At 35.8% G+C, this 18,300-nt stretch overlaps 1 protein-coding gene across 4 annotated transcripts in view; it reads left to right on the forward strand.

Annotated features, from left to right (window-relative positions):
* CFAP20DC (CFAP20 domain containing) overlaps positions 1–18,300 on the forward strand; it is a 61,595-nt gene that overhangs the window by 17,196 nt on the left and 26,099 nt on the right. For 3 of the 4 annotated variants that reach the window (XM_042823299.1, XM_042823298.1, XM_042823300.1), the window contains 8 exons: positions 4,053–4,167; positions 5,261–5,417; positions 8,074–8,238; positions 9,775–9,911; positions 10,069–10,249; positions 10,787–10,933; positions 12,910–13,020; positions 14,483–14,814. In XM_042823299.1, the coding sequence (XP_042679233.1) occupies positions 4,053–4,167; positions 5,261–5,417; positions 8,074–8,238; positions 9,775–9,911; positions 10,069–10,249; positions 10,787–10,933; positions 12,910–13,020; positions 14,483–14,814 (1,345 nt within the window). The remainder of the gene's footprint in view (positions 1–4,052; positions 4,168–5,260; positions 5,418–8,073; positions 8,239–9,774; positions 9,912–10,068; positions 10,250–10,786; positions 10,934–12,909; positions 13,021–14,482; positions 14,815–18,300) is intronic. The other variant, XM_042823301.1, reaches the window with a different exon arrangement.

An 18,300-nucleotide genomic window follows, 5' to 3' on the forward strand; every position in this document is an offset into this window, starting at 1 on the left:
TTTTGGAATGTATACAGTTCTAAAAGTAATGAAATGAAACTGTCACAACAAATTATTCTCGATCACTGAAAATATCAGCTCGTTCTTTCAGTTGGGAAATCGATGGCAAATATGTTGATTATCTTGCGGAAAGAGCTCAGGAGTCTCCAATTCTTCACAATGGCTTATATTTGGAAAGCACTTCTGTTCTAGCAATCAGATTTCCTCATTCTCTTTTAATGAACCTGACACCGATCGTACTGCCATTCTATGGATGCTGTTAAAGAAGAGTTTAGTGGGTGGTTTTTTGTTTCCTTATTTGTTTCCAGAAAATGATTACCAACATTGAAAATTTCAGTATATAAAATGAAAGGTGGTTCTTCATAACTTATTCTCTAGGCCCAGGTAGCATGTGACTCTCTTTCATCTCTTGTTCTGTAGATATTTGATTGATTATCAATGTAACTGTTTCAATGACAGCAAAACTTAGTGCTCTGGATTTCAGATGATCAGGCTACCAGTTCAGTAGCTCCAATTTACAAGTATTACGTAAAATAAAACATGAATGAAATAGAAACTGTCTCTGAAAAAGCAAATTTGAGAATTTGTGACCGTGGCAAATCACAAAACCATTGATATTCCTTTGCTCTTTCTGTCTCTAAAATGGGATGTTGGTACTACCCAGTATTTATGAAGAACAATCACTTTTATAGACAAGAAGGCTCGAAGATGACTAAAATCTGATATGCTAACATACTAATAGTTAAAATGTACCTGTTTGTTTCCTGCCTGGATTTTGACCAGGATCTGTGGAAATTTCTGTGAATAATAAATTGTATGGCAATTGTATGCTTCTTGCATAGCAACATTAATAAAATACCCACTTTCCTGTTTGGTAAACTTTCAGGTTAAGTCATTTATAAGGAGAAAAAACACTTTCATTTTAAGAACAAGTGAGCCTGATAAATGAAGCATTTCTTCAACAGTCCAATGTCATTTTTTCTAAGTTCATTTTAAGCCTTGAATTGAACATTAACAAATGGTTATAAATGATTATACATACAACAAAGTGAATAGGTAATCTGAGAAGATGAGTTTATCTATACTCTTGGGTAGCTGTTACTATTTACTTGCAATCTGGCTACAGTTACCATTGTGAGGAGAATAGTCAATCAAAGTAGAATATGTAAAATAAAATTGAAAATTGAATTGGAAGGTAATTTTACTTTCAAATGATTTGCAAATGTAGATGTTAAGTGTGAAATGAATGCAGTTAATGGCCGTAGCTGGGAGAGTTATGCACCTGCTGATCACAGGAATATTATTATAAATGAGGTTGATTTTCCTGTTGACTACCTCATTTTTCTCAACATGGTCTCATTACTTTTCTATCACGTCTGACCCTTAGATATAAATACTCAAACACAGATGTTGTAAAAATACATTAACTCTTATATGGATTTTTTTTAATATGTCTTTGAAAATCAGGAAACAATGTAACTGAAGAGTCTGGAAGTTTTACCCCTTCCCGAATAATTTTCTTTACTGTCCCAGCAAAGAAATTATTTTATAGAATTTTAAGACCCTCTTCTTTCTTCAATTTTGCCCCTTCTCCAAAAGTTTCACCACATTTCTACTGTAAAATATAAATATTTTTATTGTTTTAAATTTATTTACTGAAATAAGTTTTAAACTTCTTTAGGTGTGCTTATAACTATATATCTAGGGTTTGCCTCTTCTTTATGGCATTCATGCAATCACAAAAAGCATCTTATTTTAGATTGATGTTTCAGAGCGTGATATAAACATGCATAGTTTTATCTAATCATGTTTTTATTGCACTTTGGAATGTAGCTAAGCTGTACATTTACTAATAGCCTTTTTACTGCAAAGGTACCTAATATGTTTCAGGAGGGAGAAAGATAAAAATTTAAAGATATGAAAATAAACCATGACATTTCAACATATTTCTTGAACTAATATTATGAAGTGAAAAAAAGTTTCTCTTGCCAGTTATTCAGAGATGTGCATAGTTTAAGTTCGGGTTGGTACTGTTTTGTCATGACATCTTTTATATCAGCATTTTGCACTGCAAATAACTGTGTGTTTCAGCAAGAACACTGTTTTTGTTTGGCGCTCCTACAACTGCCTGATCAACCTAGTTGCTCAGCTAACTGCATATCCAAGACATTAGAGGTGTTTCAAACAACCACTACTGCCATTCCTTGGAATTCTTTGGCACCTCAATTGCACAGCACTTCTGAGCAGCAAGATTGAGAACAGAGTGGAGAGTTTCTGAAAAATGCAGTCCTATGCTTTCACCGAAGTGTATAAAAGAAGCAGAGTGATGGATGGAGCTGTGCCTGGATCTGGGGCGCAAGTTTAGCTGTATGGCCAACTTGATGATCTTAGGGGAATTATTTTGCCCCAATTTCATCAAAAGTAAAATCAAGCCCAGAATCCTACCATTGTAAGACACTTTAAGATCTTGTGATGAAAGCACTTTTCAAGAGCTTGATGGTATCATTCATCCATTCATAAATATACATGCAGCTGATACTGAAATGTCCTGTTGATGGCAGTGCTGAGGACATAATGCTGTACTCTGGCACAGAAATGATATTTCTTTCTTCAAGATGCATTCAGTTTATTTGTGGAACTACTGATCTCTCAAAAGAAACTGCTAGTAGACTCTTCAGTTCTGTTTTGATTCACCAACCAGTCTTATGAGGATGAATAAATCAGAATGGGAGAGCGAAGATCCAGCAAGTTCTGGAAGGCCTCTGGACCTCTTTTACTTTGTGTGATGTTCACAACATTAGCGGGAAAATAGAAGGAACTTCTATGTTTTTATCTAGTAGAACCCTTTGGTATTCACTTAATTGCAATTGTCTTGTACTGAATGATCTCCTTGTTGAAGTCTTGAATTGCCAAAAATAGATGTAAAATGTAACACAGCAGAGTGGATGCCTTTCTCACTTGACCCCAGGAATCCTGAGAACATTTCAGAATGTTTATCAGGAAATTTTGGATGACAGCATTTCATCAGCTCAGCAGCAGGTAGTCCTTACTAATTAAAAATATTTTTGTTTAAAAAAGAAAAAGAAGTAATCTACAGGGTACTCTCACAATTTCAATTTAAAGTCTCACAAGCCCAGAATTTAAATCATAATTATTTATGAGTAATTACTTTTTAAAAAAATAATAGTGACAGAAAGTTGTTTACAGTAATTATTTGTCACCTTCTCAGAGGGGCTGCTAATTATAGAGAAATACCCATCTGTTAGAAATGGGGTTGTTCAGAAATACAAGAAAATTTATCGTGATTTCCCCACAGAGACTGCAGCCTTTAAGGTCTGTTATTCAGTATCATAGAGTGGTGCTGTGGGCCAGTATCAACGTTCTGCTGCTGTCAGGACTTGAAGAAAGCAGAACATAAGCAGTCTCTTTATCAGTTGAATGCAAACCTAGTATTTGTGATCATGGCTGTGGTCTAAATCTATTACAAGTGTTCAATTCAGTGTCCTTAGTGTCATTGTGAGACGACCTGAATAGTGAACGATGCACTTCTGTATTATGTTGTACACGAAGGTGTGTGTCAGAAAGTGAAATGAGCAGACGGTCTTATGTTTAAGAATGACAGGGGCTCTTTTCAGGAAAGGAAAGCAAATAATGTTTTTCTAGTTAGAAGGTGACAGTGTATCCCAAGATAACACAAGCTTAAGGGGAAGAAACAAGTGTGATTATTAAAGGCTACTGGGTTCTCACTTCAAACAAATTGAATTCTTTCATAGTCTAAAGAGCTATGGAAATCTAGGAAAGAGTGTAGACTGTTGAAATAAAATTAGCATGTAAAGTGATTTTATATATGCAGGAATATCACCACCAAGGTTGAATTTGAGAAAGAAATCTCATTACTCATCTTGTAGAAAGGAATTCTTAAATTCTCTATTTGCTATCACTGACACAAAGGTTCTGCATAAGAAGAATAGGGTTTTTTTGTGATTGCTAAAGATACTGGGTTATTGAATTGACAAAGATCCATCCTATTCTCTCCTGCTTTTATTTTGCAGGATAACTGATTTAGGAAATATTAAAAGAAGATTATATTTATCAACAGTCCACAAGGAGTTGTCTGTAACCCCTCTGCATGCAAAAATTCCTCTGTTTATGATCAGGCGCAAAATAGTAGGTATTTGGGGAGTGTTCCTTTAACTGTGGTTGAGCAGAACTTTTTTTATCAGAAGGATTTTATATAAGTCTACAGACCTGTTGAAATTACTGTTTGCTTCAGAGTGCAATTGATGCACAATATGTGTGTGTCCCACCTACTGGATGGTATGAGAGCCACTTAATACTGTTCTCCAAGATTGATACTGTTTGTGTTGTGTTTATCTGTCACTTTTACTGTCTGTTCTGCCTGTGGCCATGTCTCTCATTCTTCTTTATAGTGCTCCTGTTCACACGTACCTTTTCCTGTAGTGACCTTTTATAACATACGCTGGAGCTGCAGCTGTCAATTATAGTTGATGACTACTTTCATGTGCTCCAGGTTTCTCCAGTTTCTAGAATATATAAAACACTATATATCAGCCTGTTGAAAATAAAACAATAGCTGTCACATTCTCCCTATTGTTTTCTCCCATACCCAGCCAGGGCACATGATAATGCCTGGCAGGATAGAAAACCTGGGAGGTTACCATATAACCTTGTAAGAACTTGAGTCTTGAATACCTTTTTAGAAGAACTGTTAGAAACACAGGTGAGCATAGCTCTTCTTAAACATCTCAGGCTACATCTGGAAGACACAAAGCCACAAGAAGACATATTTTGTTAGTTCTCTTTTTAGTGTTATTTGCTTTATGCAAAACCTTTTTCCTAGGAATATACTGAATTTTATTGCGGTCCATATCCAGATAAATACTGTAGCAACTCATTTCTGTATTATAAAAACCAACAATATGCAAGTGGAAAATGGTCATTAAACATTTTCCTCACCAGTTGCTTATTTTGAGATATCTGCAAAATGTGTTGTGGATGTGGTAGGGAACTGAGCTCACTTGAACTGGCAGTCATTAGGTCGTATGTAGTGAGTTACTTACATAAATAGTTGTTGCACAGAAACATCTTTTTAAATATCAAAATGTTATGCACTGTGGGTCACAGCCTGCAAGGATCTAATACTCCACAAAGGCTTCATTTACTGAGATCTGTACACTAATACGCTTCTACAGTGATAAGTGTTTGGGTTTTATTCAATAATTTTGCTGCTTCTTTCTAGTGGTGCAACTTGTGTATTGACCTGGTAGCATTCACCAGTGAAATATTCAGAGGAGCCATCTTCCAGTCCTTGGATGGAATTATTATTTCTGCTAACTGTAAGCTGAGGAAGATCTTCACGTTAAAATCCAAGCCTCAAGATACAGCTGAAGAAACTGGTGTGTTATAATTGCTTTCTAGTCTTAATCATAACTGTTTATATTATAAAATCAAAAGCTTCCTGGTCTTCAGATTTACAGCTTGAAAAATTATCTGACTACCTGAAAATTAAAGGGACGGGGCAGTGTATTAAATGTGTTCATGTTGGACTTCAGGTGACAAATAAATGAATGTTCCTCTGCTTAAGCATCAACTTTATTAAAAGCATCTTATTGAAGGAATTCTGACAAGATTTATGAAGTAGAGAGCATTTTTTTCCAACAGTGTCTTACTCTGATAGAAGGCAAAGTTTGGGCCAAGAAGAGGGTGTCTGAAAAGAGCATTTGGCTACTGCTGGTTTTCTTCGTTGCAGAGTTTCACTGCTGCTGAAGGATTTCTTTTTAAATGATCCAAGACAAAACTTGAACAAAACAGCATCGTGTCAAACTATCGTGAATACCTGTCTGTGATCCCTAGTTCCTTTATCCTGAAGTATCCTTGTTCATTGGGAAAATAATAGTGATGGTGGACTGAAAAATTAAAGATCGTATTTGTAATAGAGCAAGACAGTGGTCAGAGGATACTGGTCTCTAGGTTAGTGGGATCATAATGCTGTATCTTTTTTTTTTCCAAGGAAGAGATCTTCACTCATCACTGGAATTTGCAGTAATAGATGAGAAACTGAAAAAGCACAACTGACATTATTTATTTTAGAAGAAAATATGTCTAGTTCAGCATTCAGAAATGCAGTTTGACATATTTTGTATCTTTCAAAGGAAACTCCAGAAACAAAGGGCTCTGGTTTCTGAAGAAGAGATGTTTAGCAGGACTGTAAGTGTAACAAAATGTGTCTTGCATTTGGAAGACCTAAACCAGGAAGGGAGAGTAGGTAATCATTGTGATTACTCCATTTTTTTGTTTGTTTGTGAGCTTGGAAAAAATATTAATTCACTAAATGACTACAGAGAAAACTCACTAAATTCTCAGCAGAAGCTGCACTGAGAGGCAGCGCTGGCTTTAATTTAATTTAACTCCATCAGCACATTTTTTTTTCTCTTGTCCATTCTAAACAGATTTTGAAGTGAACATAAACGGTCTAAATGAGTTCCAGAATTCCAAAACATAGTTAACATAATGAGTAGACAGCTTTAATGAACTGTATGCATGGTAAAATATTGCACTTTTAATTACTGGATTATCATTTCTATGATTATTACACAGCTGGTGGGCATTAGTATTTTCTGTGTGCTTATGAATTTCCTTCTGTAGGCAAGGCTTCAAATCAGGTTTCAGCTCAAGGTTTGGCTGCATAAAAATAGCACGATTCTTCATACTCAATTACAGAAAAACAATAGAAGTGGTTTTTTGTTATTAATTACTTTTCAGTTAATTAATTGACAAAGCTTTTTTTCCTGTCAGATGGCTGGGACAGTTCAGCTCTGAGTGCAGTGATGGTGTGACTTGTGGTGAGGGTTGAGCTCTTTGCTTTGACCTCCTCAGTGGTGGGAGTAGTGTTCTCAAGGTTAACGTGTTGCTCTTCTGCAGTACTGGTGTATGCTGCGTACTGCATTCTTACAATGATAGCAGGTAGAAAGGAGAAACCACATATACTAAGAAAGTATTTTTGAATGAGATCATTGAAATGGAGAGGGAAGAAGAATTAATCTCCTTTGCCCTGTGGTATTGAGGTATATAAGCTTGATATACACCTCATTTCCGACTCCCATATAATTCGAAGGTTACACGTGTTTTTTTATTACTATGTATTGTCTCACTGTAGTAAATAATATATGGGCTTGGTGAAAAAATAGCAGTTAATACCCATCTTGGCTACATAAGTATGACCACTACTGTAATGTGACACGAGACAGCTGATTTTTTTCTATCAGATACTCAATTCTTGACCCATTATTTGTGTTTAGTTTTGGAGTTATACTTTCCTCCTATTCCAGAAAAACTGGCTAACATTCTTTAGCTTATTACAGTCTCGGCTCACAGGAACTTGTAAGAATTTGCATCAGTACTTCAGGAAGGGTTCTGACTCTGAAAATGTTATTTTGTACAGAACAACTTTCATAAACTCAGTTTATATTGGTTACCAAAGGGAAAGCAGTAAGATCACGTTCTACCAGTACCTGCTGTCACAAGAAGAAATAGGTTGGCAGCTTTTTGGTTTAGTGTAGAATAGTGTATACAAAGTTTGGAATTAAGTCTTGTCCAATTTTTTATTTGCATGTGCAGGACTTTGCTATTTGCTACTCCAGTACCACTGATCTCTGGAGGTGCCTTCCAACCCCTATGATTCTGTGATTCTGTGATACCACGGCCATTTTCAGAAGTTTTTGTCTAAAAATCAGCATATCACAATTAGAATGAAAACTATAATTGTAATAAAATATTCACAAAATGTATTTTGTGTCTCTGTTTCACTTGTTCATTGACAAATCAAAAAATTTGTTTCACTTGGCTATTCTAGCCATTGGTGGTATTCTTTGGCTAAAATCATAAACAGTACTATCTTAAAAATTAAGATGTTCATTCTCTTCAAAATTAAGAATTGTAGCAAATGCTACAAATGATGGTAATCTACAATATATGTTATCTAATTACCTAGATATGTAAAGCCAATTTTATGCCAGTGTCACCTGAGAGTGAAGACAATTTTTTTTATTCTAGATACGTGCCTTGTGCCATTTACTCCAGGTGAGCCCACAGGTGTTATGCCTCGATCCTGCCAGCTAAATCCAGACGTGCCACAAGTTACACAATTGCTGAACTTGGCTAAAATTCACAAGCCAGAAATAAAATGCAGGAGTTCTCCAGTAACAATGCAAGAAACAGGTATTCTCTTGTTTTAAAATACTGTGAATGGGGTCCACACAGCATGCATACAGATAACAGATGTTTGCTGAAAAAGCACGTTATATTTTTCTATTGTCTTCAAATTAAATGTAACGACTCTTAAATTAAACTTATTAAGTACAATAGCGTGAGTGATGTATCCAAACCACTAGCAGCAAAAAGTTTGTTTGAAGCTAGAAACCTCAACATCCCTGGCCTATGTGAAAATGAAACAAATGAAATGTCTTTAGCTTAAAGATTAACGTTTATTTCTAACCTCATCGTACAAACATGACATGTACTTCCAGACGTGCATTTCAAAGTTCACACACCAAGCTTGCTTGAAAATGGAAGCTTTGGTGTGTTTAAGTAAATTTCAGTTGGAGGATGGGTTTTTTAGCCACTAAACATTTTGTTTATTTGATATTCAAAAGACCAAATTATTTTTAGTCTCATCCACTTTTAATTACACATATTATTTCATTATGCCATCAACACACTGTTATGTGTTGATGTAGGTAATTAATTGCAGTCAATTAATGTGTTCATAAACAGAAATTTTCATGCAAATCAGATTTTATAATTGGAGCTAACAACATCCCAAGGTAGTCAGCAAATTAAAGAAATTGATGTTGGGTCATCTAATCTTGTGAGATGGCAGCTGCTAGCAGGAACCAAATGTCACATCACAAACAAAGGAAAAAGCTAATGGCAGAAAGTGGCTTCTTTTGTGCTTATTAGCACAGTAATCTACAATATTTGGTGATTAATGTATGATCTTTTTTTCATTTCTGTGTTGGCAATGGAAGTAGAACTTATCTAGAATGAATATTAATCAATTCTATAAAAAGGCTTAAGAAAATCTACAAAATGTGTTTCTACTTGATTTCTCTTTGCTTCTTGAAGATGTCTCATCTCAAAAGTAAGGTAGTAATTTAACACTTAAAGTTGTAGCAAGAAAAAAGCCTTTACACAGTGCAAGTTTCAATTCTAAATTAATGTGAGATTACACTAATTTATTTAGCAGCTCTGGGAAGAAGGATCCACTGACAATCATTTTTTATTTTGCAGAGCAGTTGGCATTTTCTTTCCTTGAAAAAATTATAGCAGAAATCTTTTAAATACTAAAAAATATCAATAAGGACTATTATTTATTTATTAGAGCTGTTTTTTCTTACTGCTACAGGTTAGATTTCCATTCAATTTCTACAGAAATCATTTAAGTTTTCTTGCGTGTTTCCTCTTTTGCAGCCTCTTTTTAAACAGAACTTTAAAGCAAGGAGATTAGAAATATGTCTGTATAATGGACCAAAAGTTTCTTGCTTGTATGTTGACACTCTTCCATAAAATGCTTATTTGCTTAAAGTAAAAAAATAGTGAACTTTGAGTACAAATTCCTGGGGATTGTGCTATAAAGAACGTAATTTTTGTGTATGTCTAGGACTGATAACTCTTTCATTTCTGTTGATTTTAAAGTTATTAATATTTATTCTAAGTACTGTAATATATTTTTAAAACTGATTGTTCTTTACTTAGCTCGCTTGGTTAATAGAAGACAAGGCAATAAGAACAGCAGTAAAACTCAGGATGTGTCACATATTGCATTTGGATCCAAGATACTTGGACCACCTCCATCTTCAAACAGAAGAGTCAGCACAAGGGTATCTGCAGAGGTAAGACTTACATTGCAACTTTTCCTCTTCTACCAAAGAAGAGATTGACCAATAAGAAGGAGACTTACACCCAAAACATATTTCAGAATTGATGTGAGGCTACATCATATGTATGCGCGTGTGTCAATATTTTTTTCTGATGATGGTGTCTTTCAAGGTAACGAAGACTGTGGGTAGCAAAAGTAATAGATCATACCAACTTCAAAGTTCAGGAAAAAGAAGTGAATCCCTACAAAACACCGAGAGACTGGAGGTGTCGTTCTCACCATGCAGTGATTCTTTAGGTCAAGAAGATAAAAGAAATACTCACCAAGCAGCTAAAGATGTTCATCAAAATGGTAAGAGTCTAAAGGGAACAATATGTAATGAACTCACAAATGGCCAAATTTTTTTCAGGATTCCAACTTCAGAGTGTAAGACTTAATTCTCATTTATTAATCCTTTACTACCCAGTTAATTTACTGAATACATTTATGAGAAATTATGGCTTATTCTCCTATATGGTCTTGAAAAAATGCTCGTTCTCTGAAGGTTTTGTAAGCATTTTGAACCAAGGACCACCACCTGCTGACAATAGCTGCAGGGTAAACATATTCCTGTCTACCTCATGCTGTGCATGTAAGGGGCTAGTGCAGTGATTCTTGATAACTGTGCAGGTTTTGCAAGACTGTTTTGTGTACTTCTGTATTTTGCCCTTCTGTACATAGTGCTAAATTTTGACTTTGTCTGTCATATTCCTGCTGCCCCACAAATTCCTGTGCTGTTCAGAACATATTTGTATCCCAGAGCAATGCCCTGTATGCTGTTCTTCCATACCTCAAGTAGGAAAAGCATACGTGTTCACAGGTATTTGATACATCTGGCTTGTATTTCAGATTCTGCAATTCAGACTCAGAATACCTCTGAGAATGGAAGAACAGATTTTCAGCTCCCCTCACCACAAGATCCATCAACAGACAAGAACAGTCATAGAAGATTATGTCTAAAAAATGCAGACAAAAACACATGGGAGATAACCACTGGTATGTTGCTAATTTTATATTATTTTACATCTCCGTTCTGTGTGGGTCAGAGGACTATTTGTTGTAAATTTCAAAGGCCTCAGAAGCAGTTCACATAAAATAAAAATGTATGTGCTGTAGGGATTATGGAAATCAAATACCCTGCAACAAAAGTGCTTCTGAGCACTGATAAAGATTTGTAGGATTAAGCAGAGTACCAGTGCATGAATGGATGAAAAAGAAAAATTCCATGCTTTCTTTATTAAAGGGAAAGAACTAAAAATATTTTTTTCTTTAAATCTCTATTAAATTTAACACTGAAGACCCCAAACATTGAATGTTTACTTTTTTCTTATTATTTCTGGATGTTCTGATGAACTTCCCATAGGCAAATCATTCATTAAAAAAATCTGCCATCCTCTGTTCTGAACTTCTCAAGAGATGACAGTGGAAAAATGGTAGGCATTCTTTGAGGAAAAGTTCACAGGGAAAGGGGAATAAAGCATGACACAAAATATGAGGGCCCTACTAATGTTAAATAAAATTACACCATACAACATTTGCATAAAATACTGTACAAATCCTTTACAAAAGAAAGTAAAACATATGCTGACATTATCAGATGAGAAAAAAGAAAAAAAAAACACTCCTAACTCATCCTTACCAACCATTTATCATTTGCATTCACACTGAAATCCTAATACTAATAAAAGCAAAGAAACAATGGTTACTGTGATAACTTGTATTGCAGTTGTTCCTGCACACTGTCAGGATTGTAATCCCATAAACCTCGTGTTTGTATCCCAGAGCAATGCCCTGTATGCTGTTCTTCCATACCTCAAGTAGGAAAAGCATATGTGTTCACAGGTATTTGATACATCTGGCTTGTATTTCAGACTCTGCAATTCAGACTCAGAAAGCCTCTGAGAATGGAAGAACAGATTTTCATGTTCAAGTTCATGTTCAAGTCAAGAAACTGCCGGCAACTGATCTTGCCCAATAGCAAACATCCACAAGCTTGGTTCAAGAGCACTGACTCAGCCAAAAGCAGAGTGCTCACACTTCTGATGTGTTCATACGTACTTACATCATGGCAATTCATTGGCACAACGCCTCATTCCCTAAACAGGAGCAAAGCATGTATGATTTTTGATTCTCCTTTTATACAAAACAAACTGTAGCAACAAGAATCTGTCATATAAACTCTTTTCTTATAACCAGACGCTTAGTGTTCTTAAACCCTGTGCAGCCATCAGCTTTGGTCACCTTGGGGCAGCACTACACTTGTGCCATTAGCTTGACTAAATATTACCTTAAGTTTCATGAGTGGAGAACTTTCATAGGTAGTTTTTTTTTATTTCTTTAGAGATTGGTCACTATTATGTACTATATCTTCTAGATTTATCACAGAGCTCAAATCAACAAACGTTCCATAGCAGGTACACAGTACCTTTATAAAGGTAAATTATATTTTAGCAAGAAAAAAAGACGAGTAAGTATTGTTTATAGTTTGTCAATCTTAAATATGCAATGTTGAAACCTTCATTAAAATGTTAGGCTGCAATTAGAAGCTTTACCATAAGTCTGACTGTGTGGAAGAACTAATTAGATGTTTAGGTGATCATTCTTGCATTTATCGTGTTTGCTGCAGTGTTGTGATTACATAGCAATTTACATATTTTGCTAAGAAGATGCTCCAAATTGTTCATCACAATTGACATGTAAATGCTGAGTATAAAAGAAATTGCAGTGTAGTTTGTGGTTGAGAGATAATAGGATTTGGTTTGGTCGAAAACTCTCCCTGTCTTTATCTTGTAGACCATTAACAAAATGGCACAGTGATTACAGGTTACTGAAGTTGCTGAACTCAATACCTCGTGCAAATGTCATTTGAAAACCTTCCAGACTTAAAGTTTTCTCTTGTGGTTTCAGTTGTATCTGCATGCATCTTTTTACATGTAAATCCAATTACCTGGCTAATTAAGATATGTTTTCAGGTGAGTGTGACACAATATTAAGCGACCAAAGAGAGAACCCTGCTCTCCTATCCTTTGGCAAACCTGTAGTTGTTGATCAAAACAAAAGGCCATTGGATTTACACAAAAAAGGTACTTCTTAAGAGCTATGAATAGCATCACTCATTTCTTGAGACTTAAAACAAATGGCATTATTTACACGTTCAGCTTGCAACTCTTAGAGTCCCCTACAGTTTAAAAGTGATGTCTGTATATTTACAAAATGCAGTTGGTATTGTACAGTATGAGGCATGAAAAGCCTTGAGGCTTCTGACAACAGGGGCTCTTCATTTAGAGACTGAGAAATGTTCTCCCCTGGCACAAGGTGCCAGCCATGAATAAACAAGATGTGTTATGTCCCTGCTTTTCACCTGGTACAAACTGCTGTGTAGGATGCTAAGCACAGCTCAATAGCTTCACTGGCTGCGTTCAGTAAACTGGAAGAATCAGAGCAGCATAGTAAGAAGGCAGGCATTCCTGCCAGCATTCTCATTTTTCTCTTTCTTTTGCTTTCATTTAGTTCAATTTTTTTTTTTTTCCCAAAGCTGAATCTGCCCAGAGTAATAACTATTTCTAACAAAACTGAGAAAGAATCAAATTCCATAGTAAATTTACTCTGCTCTGTGACAGCAGGCATTTTATTATTGCAGTGCTACTTTATTATTAGGTTTTTAGTATTTTTTATTGAGGGTTTTTTTTTTTTAATATGGTTGGTAACTTTGTTTTATGGAGCCAGAAAGTTTCCAAATCTAGTGAATAATCCACACCACACTACCTTTAATGAAGATAAGGGAGTATTGCATACTTGAGCAGTTCTCCTTTTCTCAGATGCTGTTTGAGATTGGTTTTAATCAATCAAATTGACATTTTTTTTCGATGTCATCATTCCAAACAGTAAAATATAACTTAACAATGAGAATGTAAAAATGGTCTTTTTGTGTTTATCTGGTGCACTCAATCTTTAAATCCATTTCTGTAGTTTATTGTTTGTTTCAAAATTGGCAGATTAGTACAGTCAGTGTTCAGGGAAACTTGGTGAAACAGATATCTTCATACATTTTTCATGTCATGCTGTTTTTTGCAATAGAGCTACAGTTTGAAATTGAGATTTAAACCATAGGTTCTAGACATAAAAGAAAGTGTAGAAATTCAATAATAAAGAAGCAGCAGATTGCAATATGATGAACTTTCCACCAAGTGTTTGTGGTTTTTGAAAGGAAAACATCAGCCACAAAAATAAACCTATAGAAAAAGATCAATTGCCAATTTTAATAATTAACAGCTAGATATTTTCAGCTCTGAAAATTACAAGTTTGCATGTCATGTGTTGTATCCTGTGCATTTTTTGAGCTTTGATCAGGAAATGTTTTGGTTGAGCTCGCCTCCCTAGAAAACAGCCTGATCTCTGTCAGTGCACCTTCATCACTCTTCCAAATGTATACATCAGAACATCTGCATTAAAAAAAAACCTTATTTTTCCTGATGAGAAAAGAGAGTGATCAGTATAAAGTGTAGTTTATATGTTTTACATTGCAGTAAATATTTTGCATTTCAGATGAATGGGTGTTTCCAGAAAGTTTCACTGAGAACATGCAGTTGGATGGGAGCAAGCAGCACGCAGCCACTCAAGATTCAGCTTGCTGTGATGTAACCTCACCAGAGATCACCTCTATTGAACATCAGCACAATGAAATGGGTGATCACAACATGAATCATAAAGAGATTTTCACGTTTTCATCAAGACCTCGATCAGCTCCTCATGGGAAATCCCCAAATATATCACCAGAACACTGTATTTTCCCTCTGGATTTGAAGCAAGACAGTAACCACATCCAGGGGGAAACCCAAACTGAAGATAACTTTAAAGGAACTGACAGTAGTGAAGAGGTAGGCCACTTTGTAGGTGCAATTCATGATAAAATAGCCTTTGTCCTAAAACTCCTAAGTTGAGATTCTGTCTTCCAGGTAGACAGGGAAGATAAATCATCTTTTCCCCATGTACCTTTAAGTAGATTTGTCTCTGTCGGGTTGCTGTATTTAACTGAATACAGGGGTGAAAATGAAGGCATTCCCTCTGTAACAAGAGGACAAAAGAAACTTAAGTCTCTGTCAGCCCTTCTGCCAGTACAGAGATGTGAGCATTCTTTGAGCATCCTTATAACAGAATTTAAGGAAGCCTGCATCATAGATTTTGGCAAGACATGTTTGTTATACTTGAATGAGTAAATAAGGCTTCATTGTGCCTTTTGGAACTGTAAGCAGAGACTGTTTTGCTCACCAGCTTTGTCACACATTCTGGTGCATTTCATTTTCAATTACAAAATCTTTTTCCCAGCATTCCAATCTCTTCCTTATAGCTAAGGAGTAAAATACAACCAAGATGCCTAATGCTAGGACACACGAAACAGAAATAGTCTTCGGTTCTGGGAATCTATCTTCCTGATGCTAATTACAACAGATAACATTTTTATCAAGTTTTTTTCCTATGATTTTGTGGGTTTCCCCACTATCTGCAGCACTTAAGCCTGTGAGGCTTTGTTATTTCAACAAGGTTTCAGAATTTCAGAGTTAGATCAGTTTTAGGCAGGCTAGTAATTCACAAACAGTACTGTGTATGTGATAACATACCGAAAATACAGAACTGTTACTGTTTGGATTTCAGATAATTTCTTTGTCAGTTATCCTCATGTAAACAATCAGTGGCTTATTTTTGTGACGTGCCTCACTAAAAGCTCTAGGCCTCAGTTCATCTGGCAGTCTGTTAATGCTTCAGCAGACCAGACTGAGGCTGTCACCAGGTGGCTGGCACATTGTTGGGTTGCTTGTATTGCTAGTGGATTCATTTGCTGGAAAACAAACAGAGTTGCAACAGAGCTATGTCCTTGATGAGCTTCTCTCCCATTTAAAAATCCTAAAAATTCAAAGCACTCACTGCTTTTCTGTTCTGATATTAACAGATGCCATCATCCATCACAGGAAGCTTTCTGTCCTGGGATATGAAAAAGCCCACACGCTGTATAACATCAGCAGTAATGCAGGAAAGCATGAGGTCCTTGATGGATAGACAAGGCCCAGTGACAAATGTGAAGCAGTGTGTGGTGTTCTTGGGTCTTTACCTTACCCAGCACTGCGAAAGATCTATTGTTCCTCACAAGAAGCTATAAATCTCACATCATTGCATGTTATCTGTAATGTCCTGCCATACTGTCATCCTGCCCCAGAGATTCAGTGCCAAGTGCAGAAAGATAAAGGCAATGACCAAACACTCCTGCTTTGACAGCACAGGAAGAACACTGTGGCACAACATTAATGATCATTTATAAGGCTGATGCAAGAGGGACTGAAAGAGTATTCCTATCTTGCCTACAAAGATTTACACTGCTATACTAACTTAAAACTTTCTTGGACCATGTGCCAGAGGTAGAATAGAGCATAGACTGTTTCATTCACAGTCTTGTGATGCAAACTGCATTAATAAAGTCGATATTGCATCCGGAGATACATTACATTAAAAAAAAAGCATCAGAATTGTGGCAAACAGATCTACAGCATGCTGATTATCTAACTACTACGTTAATAATTGATAGTTAGGCCATTCTACCATCCTAAAGAAGTCACTGAACCAACAAATTACTTAGCTGACTTGTTTTGTCCATGTTCATCCTCTTGCCTGTACAGATGTGTTTGTTGCTTTTTGCTATAAAGCTGACTAGCATTACACTGATATTCTGAATACTTATTTAATATTCAAATTGCTGAAGACACTTTTATTTCAGGCACTGAAAATACAGGAAATGGGAGCCTGGAAAAGCCATGACAGTTAAACATAAGACCATTGACTTAATAGTAGCTGTTTTTAACACAATTTAAGATATGTATGCAAAATTACCCAAATTCTTTAGCAAAATCATAAGTATTTCCAAATCTTGCTTACAGGACAAAGCATTTAATTACCTAAGTTAGAGTGAATCTTGCAATGATTTTTTTAACAATGCATGTTAATCTAACATGTTGAAGTAAGCTACATTGTGACTGGTTCTTCATACTACAATTGTCTTTCGTTATCTTTAAGTATACTGGAGCTTTCTTTGACATTCACGTGTTGTGTTTCTGTATAACATACATGGGTACGTACTCTTGAACAAAACAAGATAAGACAGATATCTCCAGTTACAATGAAACAATTGCATATGGGCATGAATTTTGTTACTCCTGAAAAACAAGTGAAACTTATTTCCTGATGAAAATAATTTTTGAAATAGGATGCCTTTGTAGTTTAAGCGTCTCCTATTGCAGAGAAGTACAAAAGTTCCAGAAGTTCTTTGTGTGTTTTGCATCACTCTATCATCAGTTCTAAAATTACATTTAAAGAGAGCAAATCTCAGTTTCATCACAGTGTACATTTGAAGTTAGTGGAGCTGCAAAGGAGAATTATGTACTTTTTGATTAAATCTGTGGAAAAGCAATATAATCCATGAAGAAGTAAAACCGCTGTAAAATACAAGAGATGGGCCATTGGTTTTGCACCAGGATAAATTTCAAATAAGTGCATATTGACTCTATGCTGCATGCACTGGAAGCTGCAGGATGTGCATAACAACTGTGCTAGAATTACACTTCTCATGTAACTTTTGGGAAGGAGATGTTTCAGCAAGGAAGCTGATAACAGCAAGTATTCATAAATTCCCTTAATCATTTATCAGTGAGGCACTGAAATAGTTAAATGCTGTTATTCAATTATGAGAGTCAATCAGTAAAGGATAAAATCTCTTCCTGGTGACTGTGGCTGGTGTTCCCACAAGGCCCACTGCTGCCAAACTCCCTTTTGGCTGTGAAGCCTTCAGCAAAGAAACTTTCCATCCTTATGCAATTAAAAGAGTAATATACTGAGATAATACACTCTTACCAAAGCCGATGGGCAATTTCACTCTGATACCTCAGTGTTAAAGCTCAGCATACAAAGGGACCATATCCCATCTGCTCCTCCTAGGTGGCCCTCAAGAGTGATTAGAATGATCTTCTTAAAATTACATCTCAGCAAGAGCAATCAGCTTTATGTATCGAGCAATTGCCCAACTGCCCATCTGCATGTTTTTTTCCTAGGAATACAGCATCAGTGCAAGTGCTGGTTCCTCAGGGAAATCATTCTCATCTTCACTATACATACGTGCATATGCTGTGCTGTAGATAACATAGCAAACTTTATGTTTCTGGCACCACATCATGATTTAATATGTATTCAGGTTTTAGAATGATTTGTTAAATATGGCTGAAAGAGACATGGAAAGATGGGAGAGGTTTAGATTTCAGATAAATCAAAGTTAACAATTTATCTCTAGCGTGAAAAAATGCAGTGCTTTCTTTAGTAATCTT

This window comes from Centrocercus urophasianus, unplaced genomic scaffold, assembly GCF_019232065.1.
Source record: "Centrocercus urophasianus isolate 14NV4802_14NV808 unplaced genomic scaffold, USGS_Curo_1.0 seq_22, whole genome shotgun sequence".
NCBI lineage: Eukaryota > Metazoa > Chordata > Aves > Galliformes > Phasianidae > Centrocercus > Centrocercus urophasianus.